Below are 18,092 nucleotides of genomic sequence, written 5' to 3' on the forward strand. Positions count from 1 at the left end.
CTTGCTGCCGTGTACTTCCCACTCTAAGATCTCGTTTTTCATTTTCAGGGGACAATCATTTGCTCCCTGCTTTTGATATTGTATTGCACCACCTCATCCCAACCCTTACGCATACACGTGATCTAGCCTCTGCTAGGTGACTGCCTGCAGGTCTCCCATGTAGAAACGAGGTGCTGCGGGGACGAACTGGTGCTGGGTAAGGAGAGGAGGCTCATCTTCCAGACCCTTGCCTCACTGGTTACAGAAGGGAAAAGCTCTGTGATGAGTAAGTCAGTGAACTGCAGGAACAGCAAGGATGGTCTTCTCTCAGTCTTGGCACTTCATAATGCTGCACTGTGAAAAATTCACTTGGATTTACCTGTAGCATACAGAACAATCCACACAAGTGTGTTTTTCCAGGAAGCCACAGCGTATGTTTTACTCTGCCCAGCCCCGTATTCTGAAGCACTGAACAATCAAATATACGTGAGAGAGATCGATAGGAGCACAGACGTTTACACCTACTCCAAAAAGCCAAAATCATCCTGTATCCATTACACAAACAGATGGGAAAAAAAATCCCATTGATCGTATTTTAGCTATCACATCAGGAAACTGAACATGAGACAACCAAGACAGACAGGGCGCCTGTCCTGGCCCAAGATATCTTGCAAACACCACAGGTAACCATATTAGACTGGCTTGTCTAGGCAAGGCAAACGTCCCTACCATGCTACACATTTCTCACCAGCTGCCCTGCTCGTTTTCCTTAACCACGAACTTTTTATTTGCTCAAAATTCAAAGTCAGATAGAAAACACACAGTTTTGAGTAAGTGGAAAAAGTCATGAAGTATTTCTGCACTGTATTCAAAAAGCTAGATATACTCAGAGGTACAAGGAGCGTGGAGCTTGGTGACATCCAGCTGCAAAACAAGCTAGGCCCACTGCTTCTCTCAGATTAAGTTTCTGAAGCAAAACCCTGAAAAAACTACCAAGCATCTCCTGATCACTTGTGATAGCTTCCAGTGAAACCAGAAGTCTTTTAAGGACTGTTATATGCCAGCTGCAAGATCACAACGCTCCACCGAGGGAGGGCATCCAACAGTGATTCACTCTACAGGGAAGTCCTTCCTGTCTTAGCAATCCTATGGTACACCTAAGCATGACAAAACTCATTCAGAAAGAGGATGACTGGAAAGGGTAAACACAAAGTTCTTCAGCTACCAGCTACGATTACAGGAAGCACTGAAGATAATCAAAAAATAGTGATGTTCAGTTCCAAATGCAATAGTGCAGCTCCATATCTCCATGCTGAAACTTTATTCTTCAAGAGAAACTCTCTGCTTGACATGTTACCCTTCATACCCACAGCATTAGCGTTTAGATTACTAACAGCAAAACTCACTCTGGGCCTGTTGAAGCGGGGCCAGAGGAAGGCCACAAGGATGCTCAGAGGGCTGGAGCACCTCTCCTGTGAAGGCAGGCTGAGAGAGCTGGTGGTGTTCAGCCTGAAGAAAATGGTCTAAAGAGACCTCATTGCAGCCTTTCAATACTTAAAGGGGGCTTATAAAAAAGATGGGGAGCACTTGGGCAGGTAACGATAGGGAATGGTTTTAAACTAAAAAAGGGGAGATGTAGATTGGATGTTAGGAAGAATTCTTTACTGTGAGGGTGGTGAGGCACTGGAAGAGGCTCCCCTTAAAACTAGAGTGTGGGTGTTACTCAATAACTGTATGAGAAATCACAAAAAATGCACTGACTTCCATCTGCATCAGTACCTCCCACAAGCTACCTGGCATGGGCAAGTCTTTACTTGATCTAGAAAGCACTGTGCAGGTTTCCAAGGCAGTACAGACCAATGGGGATGTGCACAAGTTACAACATTTTCCTGAAAACCAGCTGTCTTCAAAGCCAGCCTGAAACACCTACCTGGGTAAAGTGATGGGACCTGCACGAGCCCATCTCTTGTACTATCCTCCTCTTCCTAGGCTCAGGAAGATCGTAATTTTTATCCAGTGATAATGAAGGAGAGCTGCCACACAGAAAGGTGAACCTAGTGTGTATGGAGATGGGCCCTATGCTGCTCCTGAGAAGCTGAAATTTCTCCTGAATTGCTTCCACTGGGCAAGAGAAAAGCTTCTACAAGTTGATACAAGTGCTCCCCTACCCACTCCTGTACCAAACGCTTTCTATTGACAGTTTTATGAGCTAGAAAAATTAAACTTGCTCCATAATGTTTTATGTGTATTCTCCTGGAACGTTTTAAAATACAGTTCTGAGGGTTTTGAAAAATTACAGAATTGGCCTCCAAAAAATAACTACCATCCAATGTAAACATCACTTGTCTCAAAGTCCCTCTAAGATTTTGTTTTATTGTATTTCATGGACTATTTATAATTGTGAGTTAAAAGCGAGGAAGATATGAAGCCCCCTTGCCCAGAAAGCAGGAATTTAATCCATTTTTTAAGAAACTTAAGATATCTTCTACTTGACAATACCTTATGTCATAGGCGCTGCAGCTGCTAGAAGTTGGTGCTCAAGCATGAGCATGCTCTGGAAGAGTCTCTTGGTTATCAGAAGCAAAGAGACCAAAGATCAAGTGCCAGCAACTTTAACTGCCTAGAGGTTGCCTCTAGATGGACAGTCACGGGAGCAAGGCTTGCAATATTGTTCTTCACAGCCAGAGCAGAGAACTTTGCTGCTAAAAGCTGTCTCAGGATAGCCCCTCCTGATAGCAGCATTAGGCAGCAACGTGGTCACTGCAGATGAGAACAAACACTATCAGCTGCCTCACTGAAGCAGGACTGTGCCTAAGGTTTGTTTCTTCACCCCATCCCTGCACATTGAACTTTTCCACGATTTTTAAAACCAAGCTCCAGGCAAAATAGAGCCCTGAGACTCTTCAGTAAAAGCTGCTTTGCTCTGAAGATGTGGCACTACCTATTTACGTGGACAAGACAGCACTGCTCCCAACACACGCTAGTGTTTGCAGCACACAAGGTCGGATAAGGGCGCAGCCACCATATTGTGTGTTATGATTGTTTGGGACAACCTAATTCAAATAAATCTTGAAGGTAAGGTAAGCTGTCAACCGGTTTAGGTGGACAACTGAATTCAGAGAGGTCTCACTTGAACTTAATTCCCCGTGAAAGCACATAATCTACTCACCAAGTCACCTACGGATTCATTACCTCTACGAAGATCCATGTGGACGAGCCAGTAGGGCAGGATGCCACAGCCCAGCGCTCCGCCAGGAAGGGCCTTTCTACACTGCCTGCACCCAGCACAGTGCACACGTGCTGGGGACGGGATGTTCTCAGCAGCAAGGCGGACCCTTTCCCAGAGATACTCATCAGGTGAACCCAAAGCAAGAGTCCTTGCACTGCTTATCCTTCCTGTTAATTGATGGCCTTCGTGCTGCCACAAAAAAAAAATTGCTCAACGAGTCCACAGAGCCTGTTGTGCCTCCGACACTCCAGGCAACCCTCAGCTTGCCCTAGTTTTCCAGTATCTCATACTATTTTCTTGTCCTACTAGACCTGTTAGCCCCGTGTGCAAGCAGCTAACCTTTATGCCTGTTATGCACTGTTACAGATGCAGAGTCATTGCCTATGAGGAAATCAATCATATTATCTGCAAACCACGTCCTTTTCTGCCCTTTCCCAAGTTATGTTGACTTTTCAGAAAAAAAAAAGAAAAAAGCATGCATTGTACCAAGTCCTTGACTATTTGCTCTGGCTCTTCAAATGCTGACTCCAATCACCTACTGTGGTTTCTAGCGCTCTGGGGAAAGAGCATTTTTATTTCCTGTGCTCTCATGCTGTTGCTTTCTGCAGGTACCTAAATGACAACTGAAGAGCGTTAATACCCCTCGTGTAATCAAGGAAGCCTCAGGTCTCTCAGAAATGTAATTCTAGTACAGTTTACTGTGATGTTGCACTGACAGAAGAATCTAACCTAAAAATAATAAAGCACACACACATATATATATGTATGTATATAAAATCTGTAGGTTTAAAATACATTATGTCATTGCCTTAACTATAAATTATCAGCTCTTACCACCTTGTAATTTTATAACTCAGAATTGCTCACTATTTTAAAAAATACATCCAGCAGAGCACCGCAAAGGAAAGCAGTAAGTATTTGTCCTTAGGAATTGTTCAGAAATTTGGGCTCACCTCAGATTCCCTGCTCTACATCCTGTTGCTCCCGGTCAGACTCGATCTGAAATGTGCTCACACAGTTGCTCAAGGTCAGAAAGGAGAAACAAGTACATCCATGCACAACGTTGAACCGAATCCTCCTACCAATACTTAGCCCACGCAGTAGGTTTTGGAGCAGCAAACTTTCCTGTGCCAATTTCCATGCTTGCACACTTGCTTCTTACTAACTTTCATTTACAATCAGTCACCATGCTTGCACTGTTACAGCTGTCTAGTATCAATGAGGTGCCTGTTTTCGAGTCCAAAAAACTTGGTACAACCTTTATGAGTCAGTTTTCTGGTGACATTACACTCAAATGAATGCACAAGGGCCAGCGAGCTCGGTCTGATGAACAGATCCTCAGACGTATCTTCAAATGAGTAAACACAGAAGCAGATGAATCTTAAAAAGACATCGAGTCAGATAGTCTGTCCTCCTCAACTGGAGAAATTTAGAGGGGAAAAAAAAGGGAAGGGAAGTACAATCTAGCTCTCTGACATCAGAGTGCCTCTCGAATTAAAAAATCAAAATCAGATCCAGCTGTTCTTTTACATATGCATTGTTATGCTGCAGTGACTCAGCCGGGCTGTTTGTATTTTGACTGGTGAGCTGAGTACTCAGCACCCTAATCACCAGGCCCAGGCTTTCAAAGGAACATCACAAACCAAGAGGTGGAATGAACACCTTTGTTGGGTCTGTAACAATTAGGCTGGGCTTCAAATTTTAGAAGAACTAGGGAATATAGATGTGTATAGCCCGGGTATTTGCATCATGACACATATAGGAGCCTTGGTTACTCATCCCAGTTCACTCTTCCAGGCTCCACAAACAAAAACCCACCCTGAAGAAAGGAGACTGAGTTCTACTTAGTTAAGGGTTTGTAACATGCATTTAAAAATATGATACGCCACACCTCGAATCTCACTCTGAAGAAGCAGAAATGGATTTTGAGTGGGAACCTTCTTTTCACCTGCCCAAAAAACAGTATGAATTCATGACCACCTCTTTACTGGCATCACTCCCTGTATTTTAAAACAAGTATCAACGCAACACAAAAGCATCAATAAATAGGACTTTCCTTAGTGGAGTAAGTTTCTCATCATCTTTCCATGAGTTATTTCTTATTTTGGGTTACTACATGACCCTAATCTTACAAAGTCCTTCAAATAAAATTCAGACCCAGCTTAACTTCCTGCAGTAGATCATACAGAAGTCAAGGCCGTCCAACAAAACCTCATTGTCTCTCTCATCCTTAAATTTAGCCTTGGACTTGCCAAACTTCCCTGCACAATGCCGACAGAAAACACGCAGGAATGACCTCAGAAGGACAGAAAACTTTCCTCAAAAAAGCCCTACGTAAAATAGCAGAAAAGTGATTCCTTGTATCACGCAGCCTAAAAATAAGCCTGTTTGTCACTCACATCTCATCTTCTCAGTCGTACCCAGGAACAGGAAGCATCCAAGTCACAGGAAAAACTGGCAGTGTTGCTAATTCCAGAATATGCCCTACAGAGTCTGAAGCGCCTCTGTCTCTGCATTACAGAGGCCTGACAAAACATTTAAAATAGCTTCCTTTCATTATTTTCTCGTGGCTTGGTGCTAACTTTCCAGAGCAGCAGTGGGCACTGCCTATTGCCTTTAGTAACTGGTGAGCATTTCCTTTGCTACAAGACCCCTAAAGCTTCTAAAGCTTCTTAGGGGGAGCACGTTGGTTTGCTCTAAAATGTCAGATCTACGCAAGAAAACAAAGTGGCAATCACAAATTATTCAGATTTCCAGTTTCCTGAAACCCTCCTCGTTTTATTTGCTGAATTTGTGTTATCCCTCTTCAAGGAGGGACCTAGGGATAAAAGACAGCTCATTTACAAGGTTTTAAGTAAAGCCGAATGTGCTGAGCTAGCAGATAGTGCTAGGGGTTGTAGCTCAGAGGCCTGGGAGCTCCATGCACAAGAAGGTCTGTCCCATTTCCTTCCTTGAGAAAACCTCCACCGGGTCTCTTCAGAAGAGGTGGGTCTCTTCTGTCCTTCCTGTCTCCACGTTTCATCAGTTTTTACTCCCTTTTACCCCATAAAGCATACAGTTAGCACAGTAGAATACTGGAACAAATAAGTACTGGGTTCAAAAGGGATGGTTTGCTGCAGCCTGAGCTAGTAGCCTGGTATTTGAAAGGTAAAAATCTGTATTCATTGGAGAAAAAGACAACATACTCCAATCACACCTTAAGAAGGGCACGTTGCACCAAAGATAATCTAACCAAATAAGAATGGAAGTCAGCAAGTGAGAGCCACAGGTACGTAACACGGCTGGAGGTGGAAAGCGTTTAAGCTAAATCTTCTGCGACCAGGCAATCTCACGCTGCGTGACTTCTGAGAGAGAATACACAATGGCACAATACAAAGCCTTCAAGTAACTGCATGCACCAAACATCTAAGCGGTCTCAAAAGCACCGTTTTGATCTCGACGAGGATCAGCTAATCCTCTATTTATATCCTACAAAATACTTTTCTTCTCAACTGGGAGACAGGTGTAGAAGGTTCCCCCTGGGACACCGTTTCCACCCCACGTCGGCTCTAATACCCGAGCTCTGCACAACAGCAGCGCTATCCAGCCCTCGGGAGCATTACGCATGCCTCCACCCCGCCTTGTTGTCTTAGCTGGAACGGCAAGGAGGAAAAAAAATAGCTCTGAATTTAGATGAAACCACGAGCAGCAGTGAATCACTCAACTTCAGAAGGAGAGGTGCAGAGTATTCATGGTGGTAGACCTGAAAGGCCATCACAGATCGTTTCCATACGCACACGGGAGAGACGTACGTATTTTACAACTGCTTTTGAACACCATTCCGGCACCCAAACCCCAGGGATTTATGAAGTCCCCTTTCACCTTGGCTACCTACGAACACGTGCCCTGAACAAAGCTCCCGTACCACTCCTTCTCAGGCACTTAAGCAGCATGGTTGGAAAGGACAAAGTGTCTTGCAGAATGGAATTTAAAGTGACCGAGATCGGGCATTTTGAAGCATCTTTAACTGCAGCCACATAGCTATGGCATGCTGTCAGCACGTGGCAGGGTTACAGCTATTTCTAAGCTTGAAACTACACGTTTCCATACCTTAATGCGCTTGGAATTCTTTTAAACTTTAATCTCCGCTCTCAGTCTCATGATTTCAGTGCAGCATCCTGACTGTGGTATTTTTCATCTTTTTTTAACCTCTCTGTCTCAAGGCAGTCTCCAGCTTAATTTAAGAATATATACATACACGTGTGTGTGTATAATATATAATGTATTTTATATATATAGAATACACACACGTATATGCACACATGCATATATACACATTATACATACACTTCACAGAATATATATAAATTTTATGGAATATATATTTCATGGAGTATATATACATACATATATATATATATATATTTAATGAACAACAGACTTATAAACCCACTTCCTTTGTTAGACACAGGAGACAATAAAAAACCCACAATCATAACTACAGCAGCTGCATAAAGTATCTGGACCATGAGGTAAAAGACTTTATAAAAAGCTAATATGTCTTAATAACCTTTTTTTGGTCAGCATAAGGACAGATAGGTTTACATTTGATCTCAAGATATGGAATAGGTGTGGAAGAGAGGGTAGAAAGCTGACCTCAAATGACTATCTCGTTTTAAATCGTGCCTTTGGCCCTAGTCTCAGGAACGACACAGGAAAAATTGTGGAAATAGAAAAGTTCAAAATCCAAAATAAATGCAGGGTATGAACTGCAGGGTGTATCCACAGAGATGCTTCATGCTAGCATCCATAAAGTGGAGGGAAGAAAACCACCACCACCTATCCTTTGAGGGTTAACTCCTCCCTTCTCAAAGAACACATTCTCATGGCAGATCTCTCTCTCCTCGTATGGGTTTCCACCTGAATACACATTTCTACACGGACACACAACCACGTCTACAGATGAAGAACCCTTCCTTCTCTTCCGCCAGGGAAACTGCAGCTGGCTGATGCTGCCTTCCCAGAGCAGCATCAGTGCCCTTCATCCAAACTCCAATTCATCTCCATGTGCCAAACTCAACACCTATCTTGCCTCAACACCTACTACACATCCAATTCATTTGCCAGCTTAGAAAACATTTGTAGCAACAGTCTGAACACAACTACAAATAATTTTATGATACAGACTTCAATACAACACCTACTGAAGGAGATGCTTCTGAGGCCTCTTAGGGCCACAAGAGCATCAGCTGGAACATCCCTGGCCATACAAGGAGCAGTACACTGCTCACTTTTTGACTTCAAAAACTTGCCGAAGGCAGGGTACAAACAGGTTCTTGTTTTTGCTAGCAACACTCGGTGTGTGTGAAAATTGGAAAATGGACTGAAATACAAAGTCGTGAGCGAGCGTTTAGATCCTATCCAGCCTCTTCAGTGCACTGTGAACAAGAAAGCAATGCAGAAAGTAATGCAACCACAATTACAGCCAAATAGCAGAATCAGCTCAGATAAGCTAGCTTTCAAGAGCCAGATCCAGCACTGCTGTAAGAAATGCTGTTATCTTGGTCAACATCTCTGCTCACCTGGCTAAAGCAAGCTGGACTACAGCTACAAATTTGGCCTCCATACAAGGGTTAAAGTACAGACTTGAAGAAACCCTCTGGAACTGAGCACAGCCCTCCAGCTCTTCAGAACATGGGAAAACATCCTGAACACATGCCCAGGCATCTCTGATTCTGCAAATCCTATCTGATGGCCCCAGTCTTCAAGAGGGACTGCAACCCTTCAGATGGGGATAGGAAGGGCTCGAGGGATAGTTTTGCAAAGGCTTCCAGTCAAGCTCAATTATCTTCCTTCTGCCACTTTTACAGACGTTTGTAATATTAGCTAATGTCACAGGAAAATATTTACAGCCTTCCTTTCCCCCCTTGTGGTACAAACAGAAGACATCATGTTAAAGTAGTCAGAAGAGTGAACTGTTGTTCACAGTGCTCTTTCCAGCTACTTAACAACAAAATTAAGGCATCCATTTAGAAGTGCCACCTCCATAATGGTCTTAGGAACAGTGATTCATTATTCCTCAGATCTTCAAAGTAGCTAAGATGTGCACGTCCTCAAAGACTTAGAAGAAAGGTGTTTAAATGTTATTATTTTTCATCACCATGTCTTCCCTTGGTGACTTTTCATCACATGGATGCTTCCAACTTAAACTGGGAAGGTCTTTGGAAATGAGATTGTGTAAATTAAAAAAAATATTCTGTTGAGAGAAGGCCTTCAGATTAATGTTTAAATATTCAGCAGTCTTTAGATGGAGAAATGGGAGTGCTAGACTGGCTCACACACAAATTAACACAAAAAAAAGAAAAGCACCACCTTTAATTCCGTGGAAACCTAGGCACATGACAAGAGGTCACTGAGAAAAATGATCACGAGGACACCAGAGCAGGTCCAACCTCTACGTTGTGTTTGTTGTGTTTTACCCTAATTTGTGAGTTGAACTGACTGAAGATGAAGACAGCGTCCGTTCTACAACTTGTGATCACGTCCCAGTTCCTAGAAAGGCATGAAGTACTTCACCCTAACACCGTGTGCTGGAAAGGGTCGGCAGCTCTGGCACATACAGATGAAGCAAGTTGGAGCCCTACATGGTATCTCAAGTTTCAGGAGCAAAGATTGCTTCTCTTCAGCTATACAATTCATGTTCTCATGGCAGAGCTGCAATGCATAGGAGCAGGACTTGCTAAAATATTAAAAAGGGAAGATGCTTCATGCATCCTGTCTGAACCTGACTGACAAAGGGTGACCAAACCCGCACTGAGAGATGATCTCTCTTCCTTTAAAACTTCCCAACTGGGTTTCCCAACGAGTATCAGGGAGCTGGCTGTCAAGCCCTCGTTCGTCAGCCTGTAGACAGGACTGTCTGCAGCCCAGGCTTACAGACCACAGAAAAGGCTTGTTTTAACTCGATCAGATCACCGTGCACAACCCTTGTCAAGAGAGATCAACTGCATTAGCAGTGACCTTAGTAGACTGAGGCCCTCAGAAAATGCAGCATATTTTCCAATGCACCGCTGCTATCTGCTGTATCTTAAACAGCCAAGGATAACGGAGAGCCAAGAAGTGAGCCAGGGAGGGTAGCCAGGAGGGGAACCAATTAAACTTGATTTGAAGCTGGACTCACAGCGGCCTGTTAACCACTGGGATCCTGAGAGCAAAAGATACAAATCTCATTAGTCAACAGGTCCGCATTTTTGTGCATGCATGTCTACAGAATGACATCCTCAACCACAAGCAGAAACACAAAACCTATTAAAAGTTGGATCAATGTTAGTTTTTTTTTAATGTTTTAAACAGAGAAGTCTCCTCAGAAGTTAACACAACTTAAGAACCTAAACACTTAGTCATTTTTAAATGAGAATTCTTCCTCGTGGTTTTACATTCTTCATGTGAGATGCTATGATCAAAGTTGCTGTAATTAAGTTAACACAAACAGTGGATACAGAGTGCTTTGAAAAATGATCTTTTTATACTTAGCAGCTTGATATATTTGAGGCCAGAACTGAACTAAAACTGTTTTTCTTTCAGAAGCATTTCAAACAGCTCGCAGAAGTACACACATCCAGCAGAGAAAGAGAGAAACCAGAACCTCAACATATACTTATTTTTCCATCCTGCTGCTTTAGTGGGCTGCAAGACTCAGCTTAATGTTGAAATTTTACATAATTAACAAAAAAAACCACACACGTAAATGGTAACAACATATATTATTCCCACAGATGAAAAGAAGAAAGAGCACTGACTACTATTCAGTGGCTTTATCAACACAGGCCTTCATGTTTCAGGACTGACAGGGACCTAGTTTGATGTTCTCTCAACCTCTGGAAGAGCTGCCTACTTGAGAAATTCAGTCAGCTAAGCCAGAGGCAGATGTAGTTTGAGTGCTAGACCTAAGTAGTGACTTGAAAGGCTGCACTGCGTGAGTGGTTCTCGTTCAGAACGTGGCTTTCTCTTACTGCAGACTTGAGGTCCATGCCCACGAAATGTGAAGCCCAACCTAGATTGTCTGAAAAGGTGAAGAGAGTTCTTAATAATCCTACATCATTTTGAGGGTGACAGCCTAGCACTAACGCAGAAACCTGAAATCCAGATATGCAGAGTTTAGGTACTTAATCTCCATCAAGAGGCAGATATTTCGAGCAGTTCATGCTGCTATTCACAGAAATAGCAAAAATCAGACTAAGAACTTCCTATCTGTGCTAACACCTGCTGCTTTATTATTGACTTTTGTAGAAGTAAGAGTCAGTCGTTGCTCTCTTATCTGAAGAATGTTCCAAAGAATATACCAACAAAAGCAGTGCAAGAAAATTTATGCTACCTGCTTTTTTCTCCCAAGCATCACAATTAGACTATGGCAGTTAAGGACCTGCAGGGAAGTGTGGATGAAAGCACTTGCAAAGATTACAAATAATTTAACTGCACCTGTCTTTATCAATGTTTTGTATGAAGACCTATTCTTACACATCTACAGCACTAGTCTATGAAAGACAGGACATAGCCCACCACTGCGACTAGTGCAGACGCATCCTTAAAGCGCTTCCCTTCTTCCCTCAGAAACTGATAAAAGGGATTTAAAACTGGCAAACAAACTACTGCCAACCTTCCACTGTCTACAACAGGGTTTTTCCTCGTGACTATTGAAGCAGGGGTGTCCATCAATGACAACAAAGTGGAAGCTTTCGTAAGGAACTCCAGGCATTAGAGCTGAGACCACAACGCGGGCTGCCATGCCGAGGCACCAACAGCCCAGCTGAGGTGCACTCCACAACTGAATGGAAATGCTGGTCTGCTTCTAAGATGTGATCAAACCCCATGGGCACCAGGCATTCACAGTTCCCTGGCAAAATATTTAGTCCAGCGTTTACAACTTAGATCAGATGTTCCCAAAGAGTAGCATACTCTGAAGTAACTGTATGCTATTCTTGATATAAGATACGCTTCTCCAGCTTCCAAATCTGTCCAGGCAGAGGCTTTCATCCAACCTGCAGGAATGCACACCTCCAGCCAACAGAACATGCACTTCCAGATCAGAATGTCAAAAAAAAAAAAAAAAAAAAAAAAGGGAGGACTACGCTGATGAATGATGGGGAAAAACTAGGGAGCTGAAAGCAAAGGTACATGATGATGTACGGTTAGGCTAATATTTAAAACACGCCCTTTCTTCTTCCTAATCAATTCAAGAAACACTGCACAACAGTAAGACAGCAAAATGTGAATCAACTACTAAAAGAAAACCAAAGACATTCATTTATAAATCTGTATTAGACGTTAAAAAAAATCACGAGTTATTGATAATTAATGGGCAGAAACTAAAATGCTTGGCCTAATTATCTTTTTGACACCCTACACAACCTCAAAGTCCAGAGATTAAAAAAGCTATAAAATCAAAGATTGCGGTCCAAAGCACTAGCTGTCATCCACCATGGCAAGGGAAATGTACTGGCCTTTAACCTAAAACCACACAATGGGAAGAGCTCAAGTAACTCCTTTAAGCATGACTAGGTTTAGAGCTTGTGTTATTCTTCAACCTTTTCCATTCCTATAAAATAATCTGCTCTTGCACTATGCTGCACACTTCCCCAGTACTAATTGCCTCTAACATATAAAAACAAGCCGGAAAGAAATCTGACAGATGGAAGAACAATGCAAGAACCTTACACACCTCTCTCAATTAGAAGTGAAACAATGCCGCATGATGAGGTTAATTTAAAAATAGCTTTCCTCTTCCACACTTTAGCTGATGTATTTGTGATATGCTGATGCCTGTGGTGGTGACAGCATCAATTTCAAGACTCCAGGAAGAGGCATACATTAGTTAATTCAAAACACATCAAAAGAATGATTTTGCTACCCAAACAGGGCACAAATTACAAACACAACCAGTGAAGCTAGCTGGGCATTAAATGTTATTAAAAAAGTATATATGAGAGAAATGTGAAGGAAACAGTAAAAACGTCATCCACTAGCCTTCAGAAGTATTTATAAAATTTTTGCTTCTGTAGTCATGAAAGCTGTGTCCTCCAGATGCTAAAACCTGTGCCTTTGACTTCAGAGGGTAAAACCAGTTACCTTTGCTATCATTCACTCTTGCACAAGTTTATCTGCTGGCTACTTAGATATAAGGGAAAGCAGTTAAGCACACCAAGCATCTACCAGGGGAGGTAACAGTAGCAATGAGGCTGCTAATGATCTTTAACTTTTATTTGGTTTAAGTATCACCCAGAGAGAGACTTTTCGGAAAACTACTTATTATTTAGAACAAAGATTCACTAGTCTGGAAGCTGTTACAACAGATCACATTTATCAATCAGATAACAAAGGGAAGTAACTCTCCTTGAGTCCAAAGTGCCCTCAGCTCAGTATTTGTTACCTTCTTGGTCTGCAGACTTCTTGGCTTACTCAAGTACAACCTTCTACTTTAGAGATGCAACAACCAAGAACAAAGCCCAAAGGCTTCCGTTCCTTCCAGCAGCTTAATTACTAATGACTGGAGGAGAGTATAAGCTAGAAAAAAGTAAGTATAAGACAAGCTCTTCCCTTGTTTCCCCAGTTCATTGTCTAAAGAGCATAGGCTGCAACCAGGGAGCAGCACCACAGCATCAAATCAGGATTTTTAGCTTCCTGTTTTGCACTAATGCAAATAATAACAGCAGTGACTCACTGAATTTCAAGTTAAACTATATTCCTTTATCAGAAACCATCTGTTTAATCTTTGGTCTTGGAAAATTTTGTGTTTATGTGCTCCAATGAAAACAAATTAAAAAAATCAAAAAGATTGTCATCAAAGAAATGGAAAACAAGATAAGATTCATGAAAAATATTCTGAAGTTATGCATATTCTTACCTTAAATCTTTTATCCTGCAGGACTTTCTTAATGGCCACAAGCTCTCCTGAATCACAGAGTTTGGCTTGATACACAACACCAAAAGATCCATTTCCAATCACCTTGGTGTCTGTGTAGCTAACTTCTTGTGGTCGGTCTGGACCTTGTCCAGGAGTTGCCACTACTGTAGTCACTTTGCTGCCATCTTTGTCTCCTGGGAAGCAAGAGATATGAAAATAATTAAAATACATTCATAAGAAAGATCCCCAATAAGAATGATACAGAAAAGGGTAAAGATTTAAATCAGCCTGTATATTTCAGTATCACAGAGGAAGAAAAAACTGTGAAAATACATCGAAAACACTGAGCATGTTTGGGGTTTTTTGACACAGTTGCCAACAATTTTTCATTTAGATCATTAACAGAAATACTCCTTTCCAGATGCAAACAGCTCAGCAACAAAACGTGCTGCACGACCAGAACAAGGACTTATTTCTACATCTGATTAACACAAGTGGCGTCACACGCGGCGTTCTTCGTATTACCAGAACCAAGCATTCCCCCGTATTTTCCCGTAACTGAAGAAACAAAACTGCCTGTGCAGCCTGCAGAGCAGCAAAGGGATATTCCGGCGCACGCCCGGCAAGAGAAAAAAAGCCAGCAGCAGTGACAAAGTGTGCTACAAACCAACCCACGCGGAATGCTTCTGCTCGCGTGCATGCAGAAGCAAAGCCTTTCACGGGGCTGGGACACCCGAGGTGAAACGGGGGCTGGCCTCCTGCAGCCCTGCAGAAAAGAAGCCCTCTTGTTCAAAGTCTGGTTTTGTTTGCCATAGGACCAAGGTTTTGGCCATTTTGCAAGCGCACGCCGGTATTTATTGTCCCTTGGCTCCGATAGCTCGGGTTGCAGCTCAGAGAGGGCTGCAAAGAGAAGCCAGAAGGAACCTGCTGATCCGCGGCAAGCATCCACCAGCTCCGCGTAAACCGTGCTTGAGGTGCCCATCGCATCTGCTTATCGAGAAAGCTTCCTTCCACGGCTTCCTCAGGGACTGTCTTCACTGCTCATGCCTCGAGAAAGAATTTTCTGATAGTTGATTTTTTTTTACCCGCATCACCTTTACTGCTGTCCCAGCACCGTGGGCAGCCAAAATGAGACACTCCGGGGGGAGCTTACCTGAGCTCTGCCCAGCGAGCTCCTACCTCCTCGCGTCCGACTTGCAACACGCTTGTTTGAACACCCCGGCACAATGTTTGCAGCTTTTGCAACGCCAAGAGCCTGGCTGACTCCTGACCCCTTTTGTGTGCTCAGCTCCTCTCCGCGGGGCCGCCGCCTGCCCAATCCCCGTCCACTTTCCACTTCCACACCTGGTTGCTCTTATCGGCAGCGAACGCTCTGCGCTTGCCCCAGCTGAACCTCAGCCAAGGTTTTCCTAACAGCACGCTGCCAGCTTCAAACACGGGGTGACCACCCGGAGGAGATCCATTTAACTGTTCCTCGTCTCTGAGTTACCTTCCAGATCCTCGCAAACTGTTTGTTTTTATGCATTTAATTGCTCCGTGAAGCAAGTACGCAAATTTCAGAGTCGGTAAAGCACATTACTGCAAAGGGTGACGACGACTTGCCAAGCGATGCACAGCAGGTATAGCCCTTCCCCCAGAAACACCCACAGGAAGGTGAGAGGCAGATTTACATGTTTGAAGAGGGAAAAAAGAGAAACAACAACAACAAAAAAGAAAAAAACGGGGGAGGGGAGGAAGAGATGAACATCTGCTTAGAGAGGCGAATAAAGGGAACCAGAATAAAGCTGTGTGGAAAATTCACCCTCCTCTTTGATAAGTGTAAGGAATACATGGAATGAAGCCAGCATAAGAAAGAACATTAAAATTCTTTTTTTTTGTAAACAAGTTGGAAGTGCAATTCTGATAGCAGCCCTGCGTTTTATTTGCCTGGCTTTCTGTCATTAGCATTTTAACTCAGCACACATAAATAGGTGACATCTGCTTTCCTGCAGCAATCCTCGTCATCTGAAAGGTAACCTCCCTGCTTCCTCACCTATTTTTTCCAGCCTTGCTCACAAGGCCAGGGTCTTGGGATTCCTGGTGATGAGGCTCATCCAAAAATCCCCAAAATCAGGCTTCTGGGGTCTTAGAGGTAGACCCAAACTTGTCTCTGGCCCAGACCTGAAGTGCTCAGTCTCAGAGCTGCTCGAAGGGCACTCTTTGGAGGTGGGAGCCACTTTGGGATCTCCTTGACCAGAAGGGCAAACCCTGCATCTGAGGCCATGTTGGGTGGTTCTTCCCCACCTGGCACTGCTGCCGCCGGGCCAGTATCTCCAGAGCTTTGGTGAGAAGTCAGTCAGGTTTAATGCATTTCCTTTAAGCACAAGGGAAAACAGCTCCTAACAAAACTTGAAGAAATGAATTGGCTAAACCAAGAATCTCTTGGTTTCTTTACCAGCACATTACAGAGCATTAAGCCTCCCAGATGTTTCTCTCCATTTCCCACGTCCAACCAACATTTTGTTGTCACCCCTTCCACCAAGAAACACCCTAAGGGCTCCCAACAGTTTTCACCTCATGCCCCAGTAGATAGATGGGCACTGTCCAACACACAGCTCTCACCACCTTTGCTTGCAGGTCTACAACACAACTGCAACACAGACTTGAAAAACTAAAGGAAGGAAGGAAGGGAGGACCAAGCAGCTAAATACTACACAGCTCTTCAAGCTCACATGAGAGCACTCACTACTGTTTGTCGAAAAGAAGCTGACTTCTGGTGCTGATGGCACTAACAACAGAGCAGACTGGTGTGACCATACAACCACCAGCTAAGAAAAGCACCTTTTTAACACCCAGGATAGAAGCACAAGTACAAACAGCTGTCGCTAGCACACTGCTATCTGCACTCGATACATCCAAACCCTTAAACCACTTCCCCGTGCTGTTCTCATGCTGCACATGTGAACATCAGCATTCAGCGGCGTTCTCGACACAGAAGATAATCCCGAGGACTGATGCAACTGAAAACAAAATCCAGACGTTTTAATTCCCAAATGCTCTGATCTTTCCAGCTCACTTTCCATCTTCCAGCGCGTGATTACTAAACAGGACAAACCACAAGAATTAGGTGAAGTTAGTGGTTTGAGAGCAGGGAATACTAATCAGATTCTGGGAAGAAAAAAACATATTCCACTCACAAGACTACAGTTTATTAAAGCACCAGAGCCAGCTCTGTTTTCCCCTATCTCGGTGAAACTTTAGCATGGCTCAAGCCATCGTTTTACTTAATGCCAATGCCACTTACCCTGTTCAAGAGGAGTATTAATCTCAAACAAAGCTGAGCACAGCTCCATGTCCTGTTCACACAAAGCACCGGTTAAACCAAAATGAGTTTGGATCGGTGTGATTTTAATGAAACATTCACGTTGTTTTGGAACAAGGGGCACGTTCTCAAAAAAAACAACACGTCAGCAAATGTTTACCCAGGTGAGACAATGGATCCTACTCCTGGACAAGCATTTCCTCACGTAAATATCCCACCAGCTGCAGGTTCCTATCGCCAGCTCGAAGCTGACCCGTCTACATGAGCACAGCACGTCTACTTTTCGCTAGAGCCTCAATGTAGCTGTCAGTCAATAAAATGCACTCCGACCCTTGGAGGCCATGAAAGACTTCCTTTGCTATTGATCACAACCCCCACCATACGTGCTAATGAATGGGCCTGGAGAAAGTCCAAAATTATGTCTGCCCTACATCCCTTCAGCTGTTTAGCTTCTGACTGAGCAGTACAAATGCACGTTAACACACTTACAGTCGGAGAGCTATGACTCTTTACTTCTTTCAACTACATATAAACCCTGTTCCTCCTCTTTCTTACGTTTGGAAGGGCAGAAACAAAGAATAGGATGTACCTTCTTCATACTCTGAATGCAACCTCAATCCTTTGTGCTGTCTACAAACTCCTCCATTTGCTCTTCCTGTTGACTTCACCTACCTCCTCTTCCTTCCCACCTCCATTCGGTACGT

At 43.4% G+C, this 18,092-nt stretch overlaps 1 protein-coding gene across 2 annotated transcripts in view; it reads right to left on the reverse strand.

The window, feature by feature from the left end:
- The window catches only part of GSK3B (glycogen synthase kinase 3 beta), a 132,568-nt gene that overhangs the window by 70,829 nt on the left and 43,647 nt on the right, over nt 1-18,092 (reverse strand). For both annotated transcript variants that reach the window (XM_084500476.1, XM_084500477.1), the window contains exon 2: nt 14,088-14,281. In XM_084500476.1, coding sequence (XP_084356602.1) covers nt 14,088-14,281 — 194 coding nt within the window. The remainder of the gene's footprint in view (nt 1-14,087; nt 14,282-18,092) is intronic.

This window comes from Aythya ferina, assembly GCF_964211825.1.
Source record: "Aythya ferina genome assembly, chromosome: 1".
Lineage (NCBI taxonomy): Eukaryota > Metazoa > Chordata > Aves > Anseriformes > Anatidae > Aythya > Aythya ferina.